The sequence below is a fragment of the Galeopterus variegatus genome, unplaced genomic scaffold (assembly GCF_000696425.1).
Source record: "Galeopterus variegatus unplaced genomic scaffold, G_variegatus-3.0.2 Scaffold8013, whole genome shotgun sequence".
Lineage (NCBI taxonomy): Eukaryota > Metazoa > Chordata > Mammalia > Dermoptera > Cynocephalidae > Galeopterus > Galeopterus variegatus.
This window is the reverse complement of record NW_007734124.1, coordinates 48,029-65,046: the sequence shown is the minus strand read 5'-3', so window position 1 is coordinate 65,046 and position 17,018 is coordinate 48,029. Positions and strand designations below refer to the sequence as shown.

At 56.7% G+C, this 17,018-nt stretch overlaps 1 protein-coding gene across 1 annotated transcript in view; it reads left to right on the top strand.

Moving 5' to 3' along the window:
- The window catches only part of RAPGEF1 (Rap guanine nucleotide exchange factor (GEF) 1), a 46,188-nt gene extending 29,718 nt beyond the window's left edge, over nt 1-16,470 (top strand). The window contains exons 9-20 of the mRNA XM_008592545.1: nt 763-838; nt 4,009-4,093; nt 6,178-6,270; nt 7,192-7,377; nt 8,175-8,259; nt 8,382-8,476; nt 9,969-10,047; nt 10,138-10,239; nt 11,684-11,781; nt 12,853-12,981; nt 13,551-16,223; nt 16,375-16,470. Of these exons, the coding sequence (XP_008590767.1) occupies nt 763-838; nt 4,009-4,093; nt 6,178-6,270; nt 7,192-7,377; nt 8,175-8,259; nt 8,382-8,476; nt 9,969-10,047; nt 10,138-10,239; nt 11,684-11,781; nt 12,853-12,981; nt 13,551-13,701 (1,179 nt within the window). The 3' untranslated portion in view covers nt 13,702-16,223; nt 16,375-16,470. The remainder of the gene's footprint in view (nt 1-762; nt 839-4,008; nt 4,094-6,177; nt 6,271-7,191; nt 7,378-8,174; nt 8,260-8,381; nt 8,477-9,968; nt 10,048-10,137; nt 10,240-11,683; nt 11,782-12,852; nt 12,982-13,550; nt 16,224-16,374) is intronic.
- The last annotated feature ends 548 nt before the right edge of the window (nt 16,471-17,018 follow it).

The following is a 17,018-nucleotide window of genomic DNA, read 5'->3' as shown; positions in this document are numbered from 1 at the left end:
CCTCAGTCGGGGGAGAAGAGTGGCAGGCCTGGTGCTGTTTGGCCCAGGGTTCCATTCCTGGCCCTGGTGACAGCTCTTTTTGGCTCCAGGCCAAGCGGCTTAAGCCTGTATTTGCCCACATGGAAATAAGATTTGCTTCTTAATAGGCAGGCAGGGATTGGTCACATAAGCAGCATCAGATGTCATTGGATGTCTTTGTGACACTTTACACTCTAATGAAGGGCTGTGTGGAAGAACCTATGACATTTCAACAATGACTCCACTTCCACCTGGGGAAATGGATTTCTATCTAGGGTGGTTTGCTGCAGTTTTAGAAACATAAACATTCTTGAGAATGATCCCGCTGCCTCTGCAGGCATCCTGGGAGAGGCTGGTGGCAGTCTTGCCACCCTTTCTGTGGAATCATACCATTTTCTGTGTGTAAGGGCTTCTACCTCACCTCTGACCTGTGGGTCATTGAGCAGGGGGAGGTCCAGTGACACCATGTTCCCCTGACCCAATAGTGTCCTCAAAAAAGTGATGTGCCCATGGTGTCTGGGAGCCCCCAGGCCATCTAGCTCCCAGATGCCGTCTGATCTGTGCCTGTCTGCCAAGCATGGAGCAGTAGGTGGGCTGGAGGGGCACCCAGCACTCGCAGCATGGCCACACTGCTCCTGGACGTGTGGAGCAGAGGGGAGTGGTCATGGGGTCCCTGCAGCACAGTGCCTGACTTTTCCAAGGCCATGCTCTGCGTCATGCCTTCCTTTGCTGTTTTCATTACAGGGTGATGATGGGCCAGATGTCCGTGGAGGGTCTGGAGACATCTTGCTGGTCCATGCTACTGAGACCGACAGGAAAGGTAGGGCAGCTCTCGCAGCAGCAGCCTTTGTCTGTGCTGGTGGCCTCCCTGGGGTGGGGCTGGTCCCACCACAGGTGTCACTTGCTTGGCCCCACTGTGCTGTCCTCTCCTCTCCTGGTGGCAGCCCGGAGCACACCTGAGCATGGGCCTGGTGCCACTTGGTCAGAGTGGGAGCTCTCCTTGGAGACAGTGGGACTGGGACAGAGCGCTCATGTCTGGCCCTCATTGATGAAGGGTAGTGATGACCCTGGGGCCTGTAGGACCCTCTGGAGGACGAGGGTAGGGGGTGGCAGGTATGTGGCACCTGGAATAATGACGTGTCAAACAAAGACACTTGTTTTCTTTTTAAAAATTATTAAAAAGATGATGTAGCAATCGTGTTAAAGTAAACTGTTGGAAGGAATAAAAACACCCCAATCTGGAAACCTTAACCTAACCAATTTCATTTTCATGAATGACTCTGTGCAGATTAAATGAGATAACACAGCACACACCTGGCACATTGGCGGTGCTCAGGGAGCATTCATGATTCTTTTTTTCTTTTTTTTGTGACTGGCTGGTATGGGGATCCAAACACTTGCAAGGCCTTGCTCTAACCACCTGAGCTAACCGGCCATCCCCCCACAATCCTCTTTAAGAAAGCCCTTGCTCAGCTGCTCTGCAGTAAATCCTCCTCCATGCCTGACACCTCAGAGCTGCGTCCTCAGCAGGTTATAAGGAGCAATTTCCATTTCATTTTTGTCCCAAAGTGGAGGGCTGAAATGGGAGCTTGCTACAGGCCTTGACCCAACAGGGTGAACTCTACCATCCTGCCAGGCGCAGCCAGCTGTGGACAAGGCCAGAGGGGTACCCCACAGCACAGCCACCCAAGACCCTTCGGGTCTGTGCTGGCTGGACCTGTTGAGAGGAGGCTCTGCCGCTGGCTGAGTTTCTGCTTGATTTTATTAATGGAAGGATTTTGAGGCTCCACAGAACCAAAGTTGTTCGTTCCTAGGAGGTATAATTGAGGCAGAGGCCGTAGGCCACATTGGAAAGAGAGAGGTGCCCTGTGGCAGGTAATGAAGCAAGCTGCTCGGGCAGGTGGCTTCCTGCAGACCAGAGACTGCTCCAGTGGCACCAACAAAGGGTACCCCGTGGCTCAGATGCCAGGGCTCAGTGGGCTGGGAGGCACTTTGTCATCGCACAGCTCTCCTCTTGGTCAGTGCGTGTCAGAAGCTGCAGGGAGAGCGTCAGGTCGGGTTTGGAAAAGGGTACCCCGTGGCTCAGATGCCAGGGCTCAGTGGGCTGGGAGGCACTTTGTCATCGCATAGCTCTCCTCTTGGTCAGTGCGTGTCAGAAGCTGCAGGGAGAGCGTCAGGTCGGGTTTGGCCTCAGACCTCAGCCCAGATCCTGTCCATTCCCCGGGATCCACGTGTGCCAGAGCCTGTCACTTAACCCCCGAGCTTCCGGTTCCTCAGGAGGAAAACTAGAGATGATGAGACCTCACCTTCCAGGGCTGTCATGAAGATCAGGTGAGCCAAGGCACAGAAAGTGCTCTGGGAAGTACAGAGAGCCGAGTGGACACTAGGAAGTGTAGCCATCCCAGAAACTAGGCGACCCCTGTTTACTACAGCCCCGGGCACAGCAGATGGTTAAGAGCTCTGGAGTCAGGCGAACCCTCCGACACTGCCTACAGGTGGGATGGCCACATGCCTGGGTTCCTCGACTCTCAAGTGGGGAGACAGTGGCCCTCACCCTTGTTGGACTGCTCAGGGTGTTGAAAGACGTGGTGTATGTGCAGAGCGGGCTGGTGCTCACCAGCGAGCCTAGCACATGTCTGGCCAGAGGTTGCCACAGCTACTGTCAGCATGCACCTGCAGACCTGGATCCATTCTCTGCTTCCCTGCCCAGCCACCTTGAGCAAAAATAACTTCACAGCGAGCAGGGTGGGCTTGAAGGTCCAGGAATGCACCAGAGTGAGGTGTGGTTGGAGCTTGCTGTGATGCCCAGCCGTGAGCCTCCCTCCCTAGCTGGTCCCCTCCACCACCACGTGGCCCCTCACAGCAGGAGCAGGCATTGGTCAGTTTTCCTCTCGTTTGGTCTGGGGGGTGCTGAGTGAAGGGTGGGGGGCGGGAGTGAGCTGTGTGTGTCTGTGCCCAGCCAGTGAGTGCTACTTCGCTAAAGAGGATCTTCCTGGGGTTCCTGCATCCAGCAGGTAGGGAAAGAAGATAGGGGAAGGTAGTCTGCGCCCAGCCTGGCGGCAGAGCATGGCTGGGGTCACGGCAGGCTTGCTCCTCACCCCAGCCGGAGGAGCTGGCCGGGGCATGGGTCTCAGGCAGGGTCCTGTAGTTGAAAAGTTCTGCTCTTTTTCCTTTCATGTCAGAGACAGCATGGTTGGGAGTGTGAGTCTCAACAGCAAATAAGCAGGGCCTTCTGTGATTCTGGAAGGGCTGGGAGTCCTTGGCTGGCACCAGCCCCTCCAACGGGAAAGGGAGGTGGTGGGTGGTACTGCTGCCCAACTGCGGCCTCAGTCTTCGTGGCTGGCCCTGCCCTTCCTGGCACCTGAGCTGCCCACGGTGGGTCCCAGCACATGCCAAGCTGTACCTCCTCACCCTTTCCTCAAGACCCTCTACACGTGGAATTTCCCGCAATTTTTGAGTTACTGGACCCTGCCGGCTAAAAGTACTGCTTTGCGATTTAGCTTCAGGATCCTGCTAACAAGTCTGAACTACTTATTTTCTCTGTGCCCCTGTTGGTTAAGATCCTTTGAACGATCCAGCCTCAGGACAAAACGAGAGCCTCTTGATGTCTGATCTGGGGTGCACATCTGGGCGTGGGCAGCTGCCAATCTTTAGCCCTAGCTGGGGTGGGCATTGCCTCTCAGCGGAGGTTCTCTTCCCACTGGGACCACGCATGGCCTCAACCTCTGGTGCAGTGTCCTTCCCTAGGCAGCGCTGTCATGAGAGCAATGTGCCTGTGAGGTGAAACCTGCTTACCTTCCCTGTCTCTGATCCGCCCTCTCACTTGAGAGATGGACAGAGTGGATGGGCAACTTCTTTGGGGCATGAGTTGGAGGCACCAGAGGCCCGCCACCGCTGCCTCACCTGCCTCTCTCAGAGCCAGGGCTTTTCTCCGGGCTGCCCCCACCCCCAGTGCTCTGTGCTGCCTGAGTGACTGTTGTTTTCCTCTAGATTTGGTGCTGTACTGTGAAGCCTTCCTGACCACCTACAGGACCTTCATCACCCCAGAGGAGCTCATCAAGAAGCTACAGTACAGATATCCTTCCCAGCCCTGCTGCCTGGCCTCACGCCGCAGGCCTCTTCACCACGCAGCCTCATGTGGGAAGCCAGGCAGCTTTGGGGGCAGCAGTGTGATTGGGTGGCACTGGGGTGTCCCATGCACCACGGTTCTCACCCCCACTCTGCCCTGTCCTGGCCCTGGGACCTCAGGCCAGTTCTTCTCTGTCAAAGGGCCGAGTGAGTCAATAGCAGTGCCTGTGGCGCTGCCCGGGAGTGCTGCCTGGTGGCAGTTCTGATCACTGGGCAATTCTGAGAAAGAATCAGAAAGAGCAAAAGCATGCTGGAGTGGCAGCCTGCGTGGTTGGTGCCAGCAGCTTCTCCGAGCCCTGGGGCATCAGGCATGGTGAGTGCCGTGTGTGCAGGGATGGAGGGAAGCAAGACTCACGTAGACAGCTTTGGGGGCAGCGCCGCCATCTCTACCCGCAGCAGACACATGCCTGTGACTAGAACCAGCTCTTGTCTCCTCACAGACCCGCTCCATGGACTCACCCTTGCCAAGTGTCACTCCCTGCAGCAGCGGCTGAGGAAGACCCCAGGGGTCTGGAAGGACCCACTTTTGTTGCCCATTGCTTCTTTCTCAAGTCCCAATCTGCCTGTCCTGCTGAGGCTAACCTGCCGCTCCAAAGGAGGGTGACACATCCCTGCTCCTCAGCCACCTGCTAGCGTTGTGGCCCATGACTGCCATCTGCTGGGCAGCAGGAGGTCCTGCATCCTCTGGCTCTTCCTCCCTGCCCAGATGCCCTGAGCCTTCCCTGGTGCAATCTAAGGTCCTCTCCCAATGACTGCCATCTGCTGGGCAGCAGGAGGTCCTGCATCCTCTGGCTCTTCCTCCCTGCCCAGGTGCCCTGAGCCTTCCCTGGTGCAATCTAAGGTCCTCTCCCACCCTTGCTTCCCCTTCTCTCCTTGCCCTCCCCTTAGAGTCCCTGGCCCTCTGGCCTCACGTGTTCCTCAGCGCCTGCTCACAGGCCGGGCCCAGGACATGAAGGTCAGGCACGCTCGTTAGGAGCCCATACAGCTCGCATGAGCTCACTCAGCTGTGAGCCATGTCCTGTGTACATAGTTACCATGTCATATGTGGTGCCATCATATAATCTTTCATGTAATTGAGGACACTGAGGTTCAGAGAGGTGGAGTTGCTGGCCTACCTGCTGGCCTACCTAGCTACTTGGTGGGAGGGCAGCCCACTCTGACTCTCCCCAGTGCCCAGGCTCTTAGCTCTGCACTGCTTGGCCACATCAGGCATGTTCATGGAATTGTTGCAACATGGAGGCCCAGGGCACAGTGGGCCAGTGACCCCTCTGTGCTGTGGGTCAAGCAGACTGTCCCTGGGGTGTGGCTCTGTCCTGAGTGCCACAACACAGAAGGTCACGGGTTGATAGAGGGCAGGCAGAATGGAGTCAGAGGGGGTCTGGAGAGTCAGTGGTAGCAGCACAAGGCAGAGCCCGGGTTGGGGGCCAAGCATGAGGTGGCCAGGTGTTTAAAGGTCTGCTGTGGGGGCAGGGAGCAGATGTGGAGGGTGCTACTCCCAGGGCAGAGAAGGAGGAAGGGGGACCTGCCCAGAGTTGCCGAGGTTGGAGCTCCCCAGGAGAGTATCCAAGCCAGAGCTCACCATGAAGCCCAAGGAGGCAATCCCAGGATGGAAACCCTCGGAAAGAGTGGAGGAGAGAGTCTGGCCTGTGCAGCTCCCAGGGAGCTGGGGTTGTGAGGGCACTTGGTGTTGGCCACCTTTCTCCACCTGAGGTCCAGCAAGGCAGCTGTCAGCTTATTAGTGAGCTCATGGGGATCTCAGGCTGGCCGCAACAGAAAGGCAGGCCTGGGCAAGCCATGGGGACAGTCCCGCAGGCAGAAGGTGGTGGTCAGAGCAGCCAGGGGTCAGGCAGGTAGGGGCTGGTACCCAGTTCTGCAGCTCTGCCGCTGGCACATATCCTGGGCCTTATTCCCAGGTGCTAATGCCTCGCTCTCAGGGTCCCTGGTTCCTTGCACCTCAGTAAGTGGCAGCTAGGAGCCAGTTCTTCTCAGCTCTCCCCACCATGTGGGCTATTTCTTTAACCTGTGCTCCACATATGAGAAGTTCTCTCCCTTTGCTGACACGTTCAAGAAGCGCGTGAGCAAGAACACATTCTTCGTGCTGGTGCGGGTGGTGGATGAGCTCTGGTGAGTCCTTCTGCCCCGGGCACGTCACACTCCACCTGCCTCTCCTGGGTCCCTGCCCACAGAGCACTGGCCGCCAGCTCCAGACACAGCTTGCTCCTGCTGGCTATACGTATGCGGCCCTTGGAGAAAATGACCTGTCCCCCATAGACCAGGGTGTGGCACCTCTTCAGCCCCTGCCCAGGCTCTGGATTTCCTCGTGGGGTCCATCCTGGGTCTGAGGCCATCCCTCCCATGTGTGTCTCAGGTCTAGTCCACCGCGGGTGTGCTTTTAGCTACCAGCAGGGTCGGAGGCCAAGGGGAGGCAGCCTCTCCCACCCTCCCCAGCATCTCCCTGGTTGTCTGAGTCTCAGGCACGGCACGTGCATTTCCATTTATTTAACCAGTACACACGGAGCAGGCCCCTCTCCCAGCTATGGGGAGTCAGGGTTGGACAACACAGACCGACCCCTAGCCTCCGGGCATTTGCCTCCTGCGGGGGAGGCCACATTAGCAGTGGCTGTAAGCTAGAAATGGCCGTGCGTGGAGGGTGCTGAGGAGGAAGGCCACAAGTGGCCTTTGAGCATCCAGTCTACGGGGCTGGGAAGTCTTCTTGGTGTCTCGTCACTCTGGTGAGACCAGGACAGGACTTGTTTGGGATTTGTCTGTGTAGCCCAGTCCCCAGCATAGTCTCTGGCACTTGTCCAGTGCCAGCAAACGTTTGTTGAGTGAATGGCAGTACTTGGTACCAGTACCAGACTGCTCTTGGCACTTCTGAGGGTGCAGGCAGCTGTCCCCCATCTTTTCTCTCGCTCTCTTCCCACAAGAGGTTTCCCAGCTCGGTGCCAATCACTGCCACGTGGCCTATGGGACTCTTAGGTGGATTCCATACTCTTCCTGGGGCTTGTGTTTCTGCCCCTCATCTTGTACCCTTTGGCCCATTAGCCTGGTGGAGTTGACGGAGGAGATCCTGAAGCTGCTGATGGAACTGGTCTTTCGCCTGGTGTGCAGTGGGGAGCTCAGCCTGGCTCGTGTGCTCCGGAAGAACATCCTGGACAAGGTGGACCAGAAGAAGCTGCTCCGGTGTGCCAACTCCGACCAGCCCCTGGCAGCCAGGGGGGTAGCAGCCAGGTGAGGAGCCAGCTTCTGCAGTAGCCGCATCTATTCCGCTTTCCTTGGTTTACCCTCCCTCCACGACCTCCCATCCTGGCTCTGCCCAGTCCCTGTGACGAGGCCTCGGGGACAGCCCCATGGTTCCCCCATGGACTGGGCCTCTTCTCCTGGAGGTGTATATTTTGTGCTGAGTGTATATTTTGTGCAGGGCATGCACGTGGGGGCTCAGTAAGACAGCAGGTAGGGGATACGTTCCAGGCTGAAGTCAGTTTCGAATTATCTTTCCAGCACTGACATGGCAGTAGTTAATTCTAGTCCAGCCCCCTATGCCATCCTGAATGTTCCTAAGAACCTCTATAAAGCTTCCAGTCTGTTGCCTGCCCCTCTATATCCCAGCCCAGTGGTAAGTTTCGATTCCAGCTATAGATACCTGTTGATGGGTCAGCCCCTTCTTAGTGAGCACTTAGCCTTTGTTCATACAGCACCATCCCTGTTCTCAGGGGCCTCTGCAAGTGGGGCCAGCTGTGAGCGAGGGTCCACAGGCATCTGAACTGTCCAATGAGCTCACGAGGGAAGCTCTGTCTCCCGAGTCCATAAGCAGCAAGATACGCCCAGCAGAGGTGGGAGAAGAAGGCAGACAGCGTCATCCTGGGGAGAAAAGTGGGCCCAGAGTGACCCGAGGAACAGCTTGGTGCCGGCCAGCCTGTGGCCTCCCCTCTCCTGCTGTGGAGCCTGCGGTGCAGCCAGCGCCCACTCGGCTCCTGTCCCCCCACCCCACCCCCCATGACTGCTCTGTTCCTGCCTCTGTCTTCTAGGCCAGGGACCTTGCATGACTTTCACAGCCATGAAATAGCTGAGCAGCTGACACTGCTGGACGCTGAGCTCTTCTATAAAATAGAGGTATGGCGATGAGGGGGGCTGTGGCCCAGAGAGCCGCTGTTGGTTCTCCCTGGATGAGAGAATCTGCCTGTCACAGGAAAGCCAGAGGATTCCACCTCTATCCAGTCTATTTCCTTTTGCAGATTCCCGAGGTTTTGCTTTGGGCAAAAGAGCAGAATGAGGAGAAGAGCCCCAACTTGACCCAGTTCACGGAGCACTTCAACAACATGTCCTACTGGTAAGGAGGGCCACCGCAGCAAGCCCTGTTGCTCTGCACGGTGGCATGCCTGGGTGGGTTCTGCATGTTCCTTTGCAGAGAGCTGGAATGGTGAAGAGAAGGAGCTGCCTCTTTCACTCCTCCAAGCTCCTTCGGAGGTCCTGCAGGGATTAATCGTGAACCTTCCGTGGGCAGAGAGCAAGGGGTAGGATGGGGCTCGTTGGAGGTGGCTGCCTGAAGGGCTGGTTGAGGAGGCATCTGGCTCAGGGATGGTTGAAGAAGAGTGCCAGGGTCAACTAGTAATGTCTGCCAGGGATGACAGCGGGGCAGAGGGAGTCCAGTTTGCCATTCTGTGCTGGTCACTGCCAGTCTCCCCACTGCCAGGTGGCCGTCAGGGCTGATGCTCACACTGACTGTCTGGCAGAGAAGAGCAGTTAGCAAAGGAGTGAACTCTGCTAATACTTTTATTTAGCCTTTAATTTTTAAACCAAAATGAAGCCCTACAGTGTGTTTATGATTTAGAAACCTTGGCTCTTCAGGATGTGACTCAAACATGCTCATAGTGTCTCCACACGCAATAGAGGATCAGGCAGAGCTTGGCAGCTGTGCAGCAAGCCCCACCCTACACATCCACCTTGGTCACCTTGGCTGTTTTTAAATGCCCCGAGGACTGCTTATTTGCAGAAAAAGAGGGTCATCTCCCCCTTTCCTACTTTTCTCCCACAGGAAGCACTCCACACCTCAGTGACGTGTGCTTAGAGGTAGCAGCCCAACACTCAGCTTAGGGTTTTGCCCAATGGGATATGGTGGTTTCTATGGCAGCAGTTGCACACACAGGTCGAGCCTGGCCTCTGACCCCAGTGTGCCTCTGACCCCTCCTGTGCTCTCTGGGCACAGGAGGCTCAGGAACATACCCGATGGGGCCTGGCTGGGAGGAGATGCAGGTGAGGCCCCTTCAGAGCCATAGTCCTCAAGGTGTACTCAGCTCAGGTGCCATTCTGCAGGTCAGAAGAGGCAACACAGAGTGTGGCACCTCCTCCAAGTGACCCTGGCAGTGGCTCCTGGGAAAGCACAGGAAGTTGAGGCTACCGTGAGGTCCCCTCTGCACATGTGGCACAAACGAGACTCGTCTTGGTTTTGGTTTTGGTTTGGCTTTGGGTGCTACTAAGTTTTGAGAGGTTCCCTATCTGTGGCAGATAAACGTGGCCTCTTACCCAAATGCCAGCTGGTTTCCCAGAGCCAGTGCTGAGGCCACAGGAGGAGCTCTCCCAACCCCACTAGTGCTTGGGTTGGCACCTGTCAGAAGAGTCTCTGCCTCAATCCTCTAAAATGTCCCTGCAGGTCAGAGGTCCCCATTTGTGGCATTTGGCACCAGTCCCCAGAAGAGCCCAGGGCACTCAGCAGGCAGGGGCAGCCCTTGTTCACAGCCCGTCTGCACCGGCACTACCCGGGGCCTACCTGCAGGGAGACCGGTCATCTCAGCTGTTTCTACTCTTTCCTGTGGTCCCTATAGGGTCCGGTCGATAATCATGTTACAGGAAAAGGCCCAGGACAGGGAACGGCTGCTCCTGAAGTTCATCAAGATCATGAAGGTAATGGTGGCTGAGCCTTTCCCCCAGCCTCCCCTTCAGGGCCTGCCTGCCCTGTGCCTGTCCTCACAGTGAACTCGCCCTTCCCTGCAGCACCTGCGGAAGCTAAACAACTTCAACTCCTACCTGGCCATCCTGTCGGCGCTGGACTCGGCACCCATCCGCAGGCTGGAGTGGCAGAAGCAGACCTCAGAGGTAAGTGGCGTGGGTGGCATGGTGGGAGTCCACGAGCCATACAGCAGGAAATGCTGGGATCCCTGCTCTGCCACCAACCTGCCATGCAGCTGGGACAGCTGTCCGCCCCCTCCTCAATTTCCCGCCTCTGCAGGCCTTCATGGTTGCTTCTAAGGCTGTCACATTATGGTGTCCTGCCGCCACAAGCCCACGCCTGGGTCCCAGCATCACCTGCTCCACACTTCCTTGGTCCGCCCTTCTCAGGGGGCTGCTTTGGGTTGGGTGCTGCGTTAGGCATTGGGCACATGACATGGAACGGGACCAACATCTTACTGGGGGGGTTTCTACAGGGTAAGCACTAAAAGGAAAAGGATGGGGTGCTGGGTGAGCAGGTGTGCTGGCCCTGAGGTGTCACCCACATCATGGCCCGACCCCCTGAAGAGGAAAGAGAATTCCCATCAAAGGAGGCAGAGGCGTGCACAGCCTGGGAGCAGCTGGGAGTTTGGTGCCCTCGAAGAGCAAGGTGGAGGCCAGGGCGGCCACACCACTGGGGAAGGGGACCATCTCTAGGTCATGATGGCCTCAGGGGGCCTGAGGACTTGAACCTTTGTCCTTGTATAGGAAGATGGTCCTTGAGCAGGGGGGCAAAGCCCCCAAGCTGAGTTTCACGTGGGCCACTGCGGACCTCTCACTCTGAGGACTTGAACCTTTGTCCTTGTATAGGAAGATGGTCCTTGAGCAGGGGGGCAAAGCCCCCGAGCTGAGTTTCACGTGGGCCACTGCGGACCTCTCACTCAGTCATAAAGCACTGCCATATGGAGAAGTGGGAGATTCACACCAGGTGCCAAAGGAACACATGAGAGGTCCTGAGGAGGCAGGGAGGAAGCGACACTTGAGGGTGGAGGCACCTAACAGGACAAGAGGCAGGAGAATGGCATTGTGGGCAAGGAGCAGGATCGGCTGAGTCTCAGAGGCAAGACTCCACACCACAAGTTCAGCCCTGCTGGAAGGCAAGGTCACCTGTCGTCCCTGGGTGACCCTGCCTGGAGTGTGGTGAGGAGTGAAGGCACCTCTGAGCCAGAGCGACTCAGTTCCATGTGTAGTGTAGGAGCTGCAGGATGGAGCAGGAACCGAGCAGAGGCCCTGCTTTCCAGTGACTTGTACACACAGTAGGCACTGCTTGCCCAGAAAGTGATTCTGACCAGGCACAGCAAGCACCATGGGGCCTTTCTCCACAAAAGGGCCTTAGGTCACCCTGTGACCAGGGGATTTGGCTGCCACCCTGTTAAAAGGGGTTGAATCACTGCTGGCCAGGGGGGCCCAGATCCAGCTTAGTGTTCACACGTTGTGGCCACCCTGTCAGTGTGGGTAGAAGGTGGTTGACCAGTAGGTCAGCGAGGAAGGCTGGACCTCTGTCCCCCAGCATTGTCCTAGCACTTGTGTCCCCATGTTCTGTCCTGCCCAGGGCCTGGCTGAGTACTGCACGCTGATTGACAGCTCGTCCTCCTTCCGAGCCTACCGGGCTGCCCTCTCCGAGGTGGAGCCTCCGTGCATACCATACCTGTGAGTAGCAGCCACCTGCCTTTATCCGAAATGAAGGCAGCCCACCCCCATCCCTGCGTCTGCCTCTCAGTTGCTCTGGGAAGACGCACTGTGCTCCACAGAGAAATCATCACTGAAGGGTTTCCGATTGAGACATTTGTACTTCGATTTTACTTTAAAAGTAAAACATGTCTCCTCATAACACAGTTTAAACAGAAAAGAAGGATCAGATGAGGAGTAGAAGTTCTCTTACCTCATCTCCCAGCCCCACTCCACTTTCCTTCTGTCACCTGCCCGTGAGTGTGTGCAGACCTTGCTACACATATGTAGCCTCTTTCCCACACGTGGTATCGAGCCCTATTCTAGTGGTTCTCAAACTTGGCTGGAGGCTAGAACAGCCTGAGGACCCAATCAACCCCAGGAACCCTGAGAGCACTTGGTATAAAGTAGTTCAGAAAACATTTCCCAAGTGTGGGCCATGGGATGGAGTAAATGCATAGCTCATGGAAAAGGGAGAGAGTGGAAAAATCAAAGCTAAACAGGTTTCGTTGTTGCAGGACTCATCAGAGCCTTTAATATACTAGTGGACATTAGGAATCTCCAAAAGGAGAACAGAAGACTGAGCAGTCTCCCAGGGCTGAATGTTTGAAGAAACTTCCCTCAGGTCAGGCTGCCCTCAAGGCCTTCACCCCCAAGAGATACAGGTCCTGCAGCCAAGAACCCTCCAAACAAATTTAAAAAATAACAGTTTTGCATTAGCAGCCCACAACTGTGCCCACACACCCTGCTGCCACCTCAGTTCATGAACATTTCTCACAGGCTTGGACAGGTGGGGCATTCCAGGCTCCTCCAGCTCTGAGTGGCCTCCAGGGGACCCAGCAGGTGGTTGTGAATCCATACTTCACCCTAGACTTGCACCTTGGTTTGCTCTGGGATTTTTGACAGCTGCTCAGACTCGGCCTAAAGGTGTGGGCTGGAGTCATTCGTCAGGCTTGGCTGGTCCTGGTGGTGCAGCTAACTCACAGGGAATCAGCCGGTGCCTTCCAAGTCGCTTTCATAGCGGTGACTGGGCTTCTTTACCCATCCTCCCAGGGGGCTGATCCTGCAGGACCTGACCTTCGTTCACCTGGGAAACCCAGACTATATTGACGGGAAAGTGAACTTTTCCAAGCGGTGGCAGCAGTTCAACATCCTCGACAGCATGCGATGTTTCCAGCAGGCGTGAGTGCTGCCACCCTGGTGGTGAGGGGGATCTGAACCTCAGCTCAGGTGCCCAGAGAGACAGCCCCAGGGACCCTGCACAGGGGATCCCTGTTGAACAGGGATCCAAGGCCTGCTCCTTCCGATTTGTGGCAGGATGGTTCTGGAAACCAAACATAACAGGCTCAACTCCTTGTCTGGCCCTGGGCCTGAGCCCAATGGCATGGCCAGCTCGTCCTCCCATTTCACACACCAGGAGGCTGGTGCCCCCTTGCCATGAGGAGGGGCTGACAGACCCTGGTCTGCCTGATTCCAGCAGCAGGGGCAGGCCAGGTCAGCATGCAAAGGGGTGCTAGGCTTCTGCAGCCTTCCCTGTGGGCAGGCCAGCACAGGGGCGCTGCCCAGGGAGGCAGAGTGAGCACAGCTTCTGGTGCCAGTGGCGCTATCTCTTGTCACATTGGGCGGTAGCAGCTCCTGATGTGTCATTCACAGTGAGGGGCATCAGGTGGTCCATGTGGTGCCCTCCAAGAGGTTGTCATCAGGCTGCTCAGCCCACACTGCTCCCACTGACTGCCCCCTCCCTCCACTAGGCATTACGACATCCGGAGAAACGACGACATCATAAACTTCTTCAACGATTTTAGTGACCACCTGGCCGAGGAGGCCCTGTGGGAACTCTCTCTGAAAATTAAACCCAGGAACATAACGCGGAGGAAAACAGACCGGGAAGAGAAGACCTAGGAGCAGGTGCCATGAGCAAGGAGAACGCTCAAGAGGCAGAGGGCAGCTCCAAGCCCAGGGAGGACTCTGGACCTGGCAGGTGGGCTGCCAGCGCCCCGGCCACAGAGCCACAGGCTGGCCAGGCCTCAGCTATGCCGGGCAGGGGCCTGGAGCCCGCCAGCGGCTTCCTGCCTCCCTCCTCCGCAGGAGCAGACACGTGGCCCGCAGTGGAGCTGGCAGGCAGGTCTTAGGACTGATTTGTGACCCGGGGGTTTCCTGGTTTGGTTTAGTTTTCTGCTTTCACTTCTGTCTTCCCCCCCACCCTGCCACCCTCTCTCCTACAGCCTGGGAGCAGCACAGAACCAGAATCAGCAGACCAAGGAATGGCAGATCCTCTCCCCTCCCTGAGCTTGAGAGTCCCTGAATGACACGGCAACTGCCTGGAGGCAGAGGCCCCTGTGTGGGGGCTGCCCTCCTACGGCTGCAATGAGGCAGGTGTGGAGGGGTGGTCAGAAGGCAGAGAAGACCAGGGCAGGCTCCTTTTGCCCCCCATTCCCTGCTTTTGAAATATGGAGGATGGTGTGAGCTTTTCATCTGGCCCAGAAAGGTAGGACGGGGGGTGTTAACGCAGCCCTGGAGCTGGCACCCCTTAGCATGGCACTGGCTCTTGGGCAGTCTTGCTGGGTGCTGTGCCCACAGGCCTCCCATGCTGGACTGCGAGCAGCAGCAGCACCTGTCATCTTGTCACCCCTTTACCTCCTGCCCAGGCTGCTAAGACTTTCCCCACATTGTCCCTCTGGGCAGCTGGGAGAGGAGGCTGGGCTAGGGAGGAAGAACTTCACCATCAGAGAAGCACTTTGTATTGCTGGGAGTCTTTTTTACCTTGTCTGAGTTGGGGCCTGAGCTGAGCTCCTGGGGAGTGAATTCAGAGAGGGGACAGCAAAGGAGCTCTCCTGTCCTCCTCCGTCGCTTGCTGTGTGCCTTAAGCTCCGTCTTCTGTCTCTCCCAGTATCTTGCCCCATTCTGGAGTGGCCAGTGGGCTCCTCCTCTGGCTCATCAGACCTTCCTGCCAGAGCCATCAGTGTTCCCCGGGAAGGACAGGGCATCCCTGAGAGGCCCAAGCAGGCCCTTGGGGTGTGGAGAGGTCAGAGGCCTGGCCTCAGAGGTGCCCCTGAGGCTGAGCAGCCAGGCAGGCTTGCTTTCTCCTTGGCTGGAGCATCTTCAAGAGCAGGTTCTCTTCCGTCCTCCTGGTTACAAACCACTCTCACTGCTGAGGCTGACAATCTAGGGCAAGGTTTGTGGGGGCGGGGGAGGGCACTGCTTCAGCAAGCAGGTGCCCGCTAGAGCCTCCCATGTCCCCCCCGGCTCCCAGCTGCTGTGCACAAGCGAGTGCTCACTGCTGCTGGGTGCAGGACTTGATCAAGTGAACACCAGGGTCGGACTGAGCTTACTTAGCCCAGTTTAAACAGAACAAAGAAAAGATAGAAAGCAACACCTGTTGATTATTTAGACTTTTTAAACAACCATGTCACTTTGAGCCCTTTCTGGGTTTGTGAGCAGCTTTTCTCAAGAAGAGTTTGGGCTGTGTTTCTTCTTCTTTCGTGTTTTGTTTGTCCTGTATGGAGAGGGGAGGGAATCTGTGGAACGTCAGAGAGGCTGCCTCTGACAGCAGTCCTGCTGGCGGCTGCCGGAACCGTCACTTTATTATTTAAAGAGTGTGTGTGGAGAACCGCTGGTTTCTTAGCAGTATTGTGTGTGGGGTTGGATTTTTAGTTTGTTCCCTCTTTTTGAGTCCCTTCATTTCAACCTTTGCCTCGCACTCCCGTCCTTTGCCCAGCTCTGTTGAATGCTGCTGCGTGTATGGGAGGGTCCACTGTGCACACAAGGTCTTTGAATTGTGTGAACGAAACCCCTGTGCCATTTAGAGCCTCTGGGAGTCTCCCTCTGTGGCACAGGCAAGGGCCAGTGCTGTGTCGCAGCCTCAGAAACCAGCCCACTCACGCCCAGCAGCAGGCAGATCTGTGTCTGCAGTTGGGCCTGTGCGCCTTGCTCTCAGACGTGAGCTGGACAGAGAGGGGGTCTCCACACCTTCCCTGAATTCAGAACAGACCCTGTGCCCATCCCCAGGATGCCCGAGCATTTCCCCCGGGCCCTCCCCGTCCCTCCCTGGGAGCCCTTGGTAGTCTGAGCAGAAGAGCCCAAGCAGCAGGTGGCAGTGCCAGGTGGCTCCCCACATGGGGACAGCAGGGTGCACTGCGTGTTTTAACTTATTGGCTGACAGGCTCCCCCTCCCGGCTCTGGTTGTTGCCAGGTCCCAGTGCTCAGTGCTGCAGCCTGGCCGGGACTTGTCTGTTTCTCGGGGGCCCAGGGGAGGGTTGTGGGGATCAATCTTTGACACGACTGAGATGGATGATTCGGTTCCTTTCTGGTCAGTTCTCACCTGCAGGTGTGGGTGGAGCCAGGGAAGGGCACTGGGCTCCAGTTCTGAGAAGCGCCTGCCGCTCCGGCTGCCCACGGCCTCCCAGTGTTCCATTGTAATATACATCCCCCAATGAGATGGATGATTCGGTTCCTTTCTGGTCAGTTCTCACCTGCAGGTGTGGGTGGAGCCAGGAAAGGGCACTGGGCTCCAGTTCTGAGAAGCGCCTGCCGCTCCGGCTGCCCACGGCCTCCCAGTGTTCCATTGTAATATACATCCCCCAACTAACCGTCTCATAGTGGCATCTTCCTGCAGACATTTCAAACGTGTAACTTTTATATGAAAGAAAAATAAACACAGATGAAAGCCGACTGATGCCATGTCAGCACCACGTGTCACACACACGCAACTGAAATGACAGGCTACACTGCCTCTCTGCTGTGGCCACCTCTCACAGGCGGGGCCTGGGGGCAAGTGTCATTCATCTCAGTCCCCAGACCTACTTGCTGCTGTTGGGATGGCTCTCACTGAGTGGAATGGACATCACCAGCATCGGCTCCTTTCTAGAACTTTCCCTTCTAATTCTTGTGCCATTTGAATAGACAGGAACTACACATGCCCTTGAAGTGGGTTCATGCACAAGAGCTATGCCACTACTCTGGCAACCCCCCACCCTGATATCCTGGTGAAAAGGGACATTTCTATGGTGGGATTTGGAGCACGGGGGTCTAGAGCTGGTTCTCAGTGTCCTAAAGCACTGGCTTTAAAGAATGCCTTCTGCAGGTGTCCACCCTCGAGCCCTGAGGGCCATGCCCAGAGGCTGGTCCCAGCCGCTGTGGGAAGCAGTAGCTCATCCGCACCTGCAGGGGACCCAGTGAGGCCACCCTATGGATTCTGTTCTTTCCTCTGCCCTGAGGTG